This window comes from Henckelia pumila, chromosome 1 (assembly GCF_033568475.1).
Source record: "Henckelia pumila isolate YLH828 chromosome 1, ASM3356847v2, whole genome shotgun sequence".
NCBI lineage: Eukaryota > Viridiplantae > Streptophyta > Magnoliopsida > Lamiales > Gesneriaceae > Henckelia > Henckelia pumila.
Genome location: NC_133120.1, coordinates 74975998 through 74983861, shown reverse-complemented (window position 1 = coordinate 74983861; position 7864 = coordinate 74975998). Strand labels below are relative to the sequence as shown.

The 7864-nt window shown below is 35.2% G+C and overlaps 1 protein-coding gene across 1 annotated transcript; it reads right to left on the bottom strand.

Moving 5' to 3' along the window:
- Positions 1-1759: 1759 nt before the first annotated feature.
- Positions 1760-4676, bottom strand: LOC140887935 (oligopeptide transporter 4-like). The gene is made up of 6 exons (XM_073295557.1): positions 4010-4676; positions 3824-3921; positions 3174-3737; positions 2833-3085; positions 2553-2735; positions 1760-2458 (listed from the first exon to the last, which is right to left on the bottom strand). The coding sequence occupies exons 1-6, from the start codon at positions 4631-4633 to the stop codon at positions 1844-1846; spliced, it is 2337 nt and encodes a 778-aa protein (XP_073151658.1). The 5' UTR covers positions 4634-4676; the 3' UTR covers positions 1760-1843.
- Between the last annotated feature and the right edge of the window lie 3188 nt (positions 4677-7864).

Below are 7864 nucleotides of genomic sequence, written 5' to 3'. Positions count from 1 at the left end.
CATGTGGCCAATTTCGCCACATAGGAAGCAAGCTCCTGACTTGTGACATTTCTCTGGCATCCACAAGTAGCACACTTTCCCTGGCCCTTCTTCTCGAAGTGGTCAAAACTATCTAAACCGGAGCTAGAAGAAGAAGAAGAAGAAGAAGAAGAAGAAGAAGAAGAAGAAGAAGACACGCCCTGTTTTTTGAAGGATTGAGCTTTGAGACCCAAAGAATTTCCTGGTCGGAAAGAGGAAGAAAAGTTTCGGTCCTCTTGAGAGTATTCTTCGCCTGGCGGAAACAGTTCACCAACACTTCGTATGATGTTGGATCGTCGTTGATGGACATTAGCTAGTAGATCTCCAGATTAAGGCCTTGCAGAAAAATATCATACTTGGCCTCCGAGCTGCTGGCAACACACGTGCAGTAAGAAAAAATTTCAAAGAACTTCAATTGATATTCGACAATCGTCATGTTTCCATGTTTCATATTCATCAGCTCATTTGTCTTCGCCTGACATAGAGCGGCAGGAAAGTAAAACGCTTGAAATGATGTACGGAATTTTGCCTAAGTAACTAGGCCTCGCGCTATTATGATCGGTGCAAAAGTATACTTCCACTATTTACAAGAATTCCCATGAAGAAGAAATTTCACAGTCTGCATCTTCTGCTCGTCAGTGCAACGATACACCTCAAAGAAAGTTTTCATTTATTCCAGCCAGTTCTTAGCTACATCCGGACTCTCGCCTCCCTCCAATGGTTTGGAGCTATATGCTGGAATCTGCGCAGATCAAATCTCTCTCTATCTTCCCTGGGTCGATGGTGTCTCTGCCGTGGTTCTTGGACCTCATCATCTACCCAGTGACCATCGATGCTCCCATGACTTTAATCATCTTGACTCTGGAAAAATTAGTCATGACTTCAAACCTCAAAATCGAATTATTATGCCCCCAAATTCAATGCAGGCTCTGATACCAATAAATATAGTGACTCAACTCAGAATCACTAACTAATCAGAGATTAACCATGAAATTAAATCTTAAAACAAAATTAAATAAATCCAACGGAAACTTAGGTCATAAATACAACATACACCAGAAGAACAATCGGGCTAAATTCAAATATTATACAATACAACCCCATTGAACCGTAGGTACTAAAAGTTCAACCTAACAACCTGAGCAGGAATAGGATCAACACGCAACCACTGCAGCTCAACGACCGCTGCCACCGGGTCCGTCCAACCTAATTCCTACCCCATGGAATAGGATGTCCAACAAAATACTAGGACGTGAGCATAATTGCTCAATACAGAAGTACAAATATACATATATCATGCATGCACATGCAATATGAAGGGTACTGAAAAACCGTCGCATCATTTCGAGCTGAGCTCAAGCCAAAATATTTGAAATTTTTGAGCTCCGAATCAAGCTCTAACTCGAATATACTTAATTCGAGCCGAATTCAAACCTTAAATTTTTACTATTATTGGGTTTGATTCGATTCATTTGCATCTCTATACAATACCGAATTAATGTTAAATTTTATTATATACATCTATTATCCCAACCAATTCATTAAAAAATTAATATTTTTATTTCAAAAGTATTATCTTGAATCCAATATACGAACCAAGTCGATATATACTGTCATATATATGACACTGTGTCAAGAGTCACGAGTGTCTGCAGTAAAATAATTATATAAAAGTGGTTTGGTCAAGTTCCTTCAAAAAAAAAATTTGCAAAAAAGGTAGAAAAATCTGAGAAACAGTTAATAAATAAGTTTAATTTACACAATAATACATACGTAGGAAGGACTTTAAAAAAAAAAAAAAAAAAGATGGATGAAATAACAATAGCTAATGCGATGGACAACCATCAACTACAACCCCTTTGGCAGTGGGGCAAGTAGCCAAGTCACAATGTTCCCCGTTGGTTCCCCACCAATTCACGCTCACATTCTCTATCCCCAAGCAGAAATACAGCACCACCCCCATGAAGGCCAGCCCCGCGTCCAGCGCCGCCGAGAGCACGTAGTTGTACCTCCGCCACCAGCCTTTCCGGTACCGGAACACCAAGCAGTTGAATATCGTCCCCACAAGGATCCAGCTGTTGAAGTTGAGGGTGGAAGCCGGGGGCATTGCGGCCGTGGCACCGAGCAGGACGGGGATATTGATCAGTTTGATCCACTTGTGTTTGGGGAAGGCCTTGTGCGTAAGCCAGACGATGATGGGGGCTATGGCGCCGCCGAGGAAGCACCAGTTGAGCGCGCCGTAGTTCCCCAGCTTGCTGAAGATCCGCCTGGGGCCGACTAGTCCCCAGATCACGGACGCGTCGAAGAAGACTCGGTCGCCGGGGCAGGTCCAGGGGCTGTTCTTTGGGAGAAGCTGGTCTTGGCAGATGTTTTCGATGCTTGTTAGGAGGTACCAGGCCGTGCTAATGTTGATTGTTCCCGCGATCACCGTGCCGATGAACTGAGTGATCCGTTGATCATCATGTTAATTAATTAATTAATTAATTTGGTGTTTGTTAAAACTTACAACTACTTGGGAATATCGATCGCTTTACCTGAACCATGAACATTGATCTTGGTGGAACTTTCATGTAATGGCCAAGTTTGAAGTCATTGAGAAAGGAAACTGCTTGGGACATACTTATATACCCATAGGTCTTGAAGCATACATTTGCAATTGGTCTCCCTGGATATAATAATCCAATTATGTATTCTGTGATAACATTCAGCCCTGGTGTCTGAAACATATATATTTATATAGATGTGTTAGCTTACAACAAAAAATAGAACAAATTAACTACTTTTTTCCCCATATATAAAAGTACTAATGCATACCTGATTGGTGGTGGCTGTGATTATGCTGATAGGGAGCGTAAACATCAGCGCCAGCCCCGCCGCGAAAAGGAGTCCCCACCATGGTAGTTGAACCTGATCTTTCATGAAGATACAGAGTACCAAAGACAGAGCAAGCGAGAGTACCAGCAATACATGAAACCACCACCCCGGAACGTCTTTATATTTTTTCATGAGTCGTGTGTGAATATCAGGCTTCCCTTTGTTAGAAGCCCGGAATCGATGATAAATATCCCTGGTCGATTCGATCATCCAAATGCATCAAATACATCGTGCAATGCAAAATCAGTAATATTGAAGTGTACTGTATTCAAGATACTTACCGCCCATTAAACAGAGCTACGTGTGTGAGAGTGGCCACCACGGCAGCAAAGTTGAGCCCGTAAGACAAGGAGAAGAAGATGCTGAGGTTTATGAGCCCCCTCTCCTCGTACGCCCGGAGATCGAGCTCGAACTTGTCGTTGACTATTGCCGATACATCGTACGTCTCCCCGCGGCCGTTGAAAAGATGGGAAGAAAACAGAGGGAATGTCTTGGCATTGTAGAGGTTGAAACCCCAATACGCCGTGGGTATAAGGGCGTACACGACCACCGCGTATCCCACGAAGACGTTGAAGATGGCGAAGAATGGGGTGACGAGCGGGCTTCCGAGGAAGGACGCTACGACCGACCAGTCGAAAGTGAAAGATCCGACGCCGAGGCCTTTGAGGCCGGAGCCTATTTGTTGCGCGGTGACCGATTTAGGGAACACTAGGCAGAGAATGGAGATGTAACCAAGGGTGGAGAAGAGGTAGCCGGGGACAATGTACCAAAGGAAGCTGCATGCGAGGGCTATTAAGAAGAATTTTGATCTTGAGTTCTTCTTGCCTTCTTTTTCATGCAGTGCCCTGAAAAATAATTAGCACAAAAAACATGATGCAATATGTATATATAAAACAAGATATCACAAGAAGTAATATTTCAGGTGAGGTACCTGAAGAGAGAAACTTGAACGAGACTGGCTGGCCACCACATTTCCGCAGGCTCCACCACATATTTTCTCAGTATCCCAGCCCATCCATATCCCAATATCTACATCAAATTTTTACTATATCATATACACTATATATATCATCATAAAATAATTTTTTTAGTAATATATCTCAAAATTAATTCGAACCTGAGTGGTTATAACAAGAATCCAACTAGCCAAGAAGGAGATCTTCCTCCTGTAAATAGCCTTTATAATGTCGACAATCCCCACTGCGTAGGCGGAGCCGCTACCGAAGGCGGATCCGGCGTTGGCGAAGATGGAGATCAAGACATGCTCCTTCATGTTGAAAGGCCCCGGATTGAGGGAGAACTCCGTGCATCCGCAAAAGGGCAGGCGGAACTTGGTGGTGGGCAGCACTTTGGCCATGAATCTCCCGATGGGGAGCGTGGCGACTTGTACGGAGATCATAGTGATTGTGAGTGGCTCGCTTCTGTAGCCGAAGAAAGTGTTGAGGAAGGAGAGAAGCGCGCATGACAACATCCCCAAGAACCACATGCGGAAAGTCCAAACGGGAAGCGTCGAGTCGTCGCCGTTGGGGACCGTAAGCCGCACTTGTTCGATGGGAGACTCTTCTTCTTCCTCCTCTGCATCGAGTTTGGTGGTGTCGACGGGGTTTGTGGGAATAATAATATTGGAGGAAAGGCCCTTTTCTGCATCGATGTTCATAGCAGAAGTACTCATGGTTTTCATGGGGTGTTTTTTTTTTCTAGAGGCAATTAGTATATAGCTAGGTTTATATATGTTGATCATGTGGGATCAAGATTCGGAAGATTTTGGAAGATAGATTTTATGGAAGAATCAGTTTTTGAATCCAAGATTTTTTCTCTTATCTGCGATGTATCCGGGAGAATCATGCACGATGTGTGAATTAATTTGTTATCAGATTAGTTTCTTGGATCTGATATAATATATATCGATACATAAAACATACATACATACATATAGTTTCCATGCATGCCCTCGGTAAACTTACATATTTAACATACATACGTACTTCTTCTACGTACCATATGCTTATATTTGTTTTACCCAACAAAGGGTTAAAAAAAAAACCTATTTTACCCAATTACATTATATATAGGGAAAATTGCTTGTTTCATCATTTATATTTGACTATTTGCAATCTTGATCTTTCATTGATCGGAATTGAGTTTTAGTTGTGTGTACGTGTGTGTTTTAATTTTATTTTAAAAATAAAATAAAATTGGGGGTTATTTTGGAGTTGATCCTTTATTTTATAGTTTTAATCATTTTTGTATGCAAGTGATTACGTGGGGTACTTACATAACAACGTAATGCCAGGATTGACGAGGAAAACCAAAATATATATTACAAAAAGACGAACACTAGTATGATGAGTATATTTTCTAATGTCATATTGAGAAGATTGGGCCATCGTCTCCTTAATTTTGTTAAAAAAAGTATAGACTTATCGATAAATTTCATATCTTATGTGCTTTTAAAATTTTAAAACTACGAAAAAAATTTAAAACTACGAAATATTCTTTTATCTAATCTAAAGTTTTAAATATTTAATTTATCACTCTATTTATTTAGGTAGTATTTGTAACCTCTAAAAATAAGTTATTATAGAAACTTTTTTAACAATTTTTTTTAGATTTGCAAACACTACCTTAATTTTTGAATAATGAAACGTGAAAAAATCAACAAAAGTAAGCTTAACAAAAAAATAATAATAAAAAATATTTTTTAACTTAAAAAGTATTATATTAATAAATACGTCTTTATTATAAACACACGTGCTGACATGCATATAAATGCCTATATTAATATTGGCAAATATATATACACATATATTTAGAGCATTGTTTTTCAGAGTAATTGAGAAATGCTACCATTTTGGCAATACATGGTGGAACCAAAATTAGGTAGACGTTTATTTTATGTTTTACGGTAAAGGGGTGTAAAAAAATCGAATTGAGCCAAATAATAGTAAAATTATTTGAATTATTGCTTGGATGTTATAGTTCGAAATGTTCGAATAGGTTCGAAATATTTATTTATTATATCGGTATATTATCTTATATAATCTAATTAAAGTAGAGACCCTCTAATTAACAAACTTTCAATTAATTGGTGAAGTTTGATTTGAAATTACCATTATTTCCTAACTTAATTTTTAATAAAATCAAAATTAATGGGCGAAATGGTCATTTTATATCAATAAATATTAAAGCTCGCGAACTATTCGCGAATTATCGAACAAAATAATTTTGGCTCTAGCTCGGCTCAAAAAAAAATCGAATATGTTCGGATTCGGGTCGAATTCGATAATTTCGAATACGAATCAAATATTTATCGAGTCGTCTCGAAAAGCTCACAAAGCCGAATCGATTAATTTACATACAGTGAGTTCCCTAAAAAATTATATAGATCTAGTATGTATTCAATATTAGTATGGTGTATTCAATCCAGATATTTAATGACTTTCACGGACTTTTTTTATGATAGACTTTTGTAGAGGTGATAGATTTTTATCGGCTTTTAGAGAATCTCACAGAGTTTGTGAAAAGAATTTTATGGAGTTCTATAGACTTTTTTGAAAGACTTTTGCAGACATTTGCAGTGATTTATCAACTTTTTTTAAATGACAGATTTTCGTGGAGTTAATAATATTTTTATATATTTATTCGATACAATTATCCTTATATATGTGTGTATATATATGTTTGTGTGTGTTGGTTTATGTATGTATTTTTATAAAATTTTAAATACAGTTAAATTATTATTATTATTATTATTATTATTATTATTATTATTATTATTATTATTATTATATATATATATATATATATTAATTAATGTTCAATAAGTACTGAATAAATAAATGGAATTATTAAAAATTATTTGTTATTACTTTCAATTCTACGACAATAAAATTTGATTAAAACTTTATGATTTTTATGTGTATAACATGATAATTTTATTATGGAATTTCATAACTATAATTTGACGTAATAGAATTTCTATATTAGAAGTTATAAAATAAATATAATTATATTTAATATATTTTTTAAAAAATTCTTTATATAAAAAAATATTAATTTTTATTTTATAAAAAAATCTATAGCAATATTTTTTTTATTATTTTTCATCATTTTTGTGGCGTAAAAGTTCTACTATTTAAAATTTTTTATAGTTTATTACAATTGATTGTATAAATTATGTATTAAAAATAACAAAATAATCTCCAATATTTCAACGACCAAAATTTTATATAAAAAATGGATTTTCAAATATTTTACATTTTGATTTCATATTGTAAAAAGTTTCATAAAAAAATTCAAGGGCGAAGAAAGAAAAGAAGAGGGAAATGAAATTAGAAATCCATTCAAATTTTTGGGTTCAAGTAAAGATAATTATAGACATTTTATTGTTGTACCTTGAACTTTAAAGGTTGTACTATAATGACTTTCATGAAGTCATTAAAAGTTTCTTGGATATTTGAATACCTATGGACTTGTATAAAGTTTTTAAAATTCATGGTTGAATACCACATAACTTTTTAAAACTTCATAGACTTTTCTCTCATTATCCATTCTGTATTGGATACAAAACATCTTTTAGGTTGTGTTTGGTAGGATTATTAATAATTTTTGTATAAATTTATCCTATCTAATTATACGTTTTTCTTATCATATTATTTTTCATCTATTAATTATAATTTTACTTCAATCAAATCATTAATTATTTATCTTACATCAATCAAATTATTGAATTTAAATTACTATACTACCCCTTATAATAATATTATTTATATTTTATTTATTATTAAAAGAATAAAATGGTATAATTTATCATTTTATATAAAATTTAATAAATCAAATCAAATCAGCCATAATCTATCAATCAAATATTATATTTACTATCTTTTTTATTTATTTTTATTACAATATATTAGTTATCTATATATTATTCATCTCATCATCTATGAAGGAAAGTTCTTAAAATAAATGACAA

What these genes read in the sequence shown, in the direction of transcription:
- LOC140887935 (XM_073295557.1), bottom strand. Translation starts at nt 4,633, where the DNA reads ATGATCAACATATATAAACCTAGCTATATACTAATTGCCTCTAGAAAA. An exon ending in TTCTTGTTATAACCACTCAG is followed by an intron (nt 3,922 to 4,009) that starts GTTCGAATTAAT and finishes AATTTGATGTAG; the next exon opens with ATATTGGGATATGGATGGGC. An exon ending in GTAGCTCTGTTTAATGGGCG is followed by an intron (nt 3,086 to 3,173) that starts GTAAGTATCTTG and finishes CGAATCGACCAG; the next exon opens with GGATATTTATCATCGATTCC.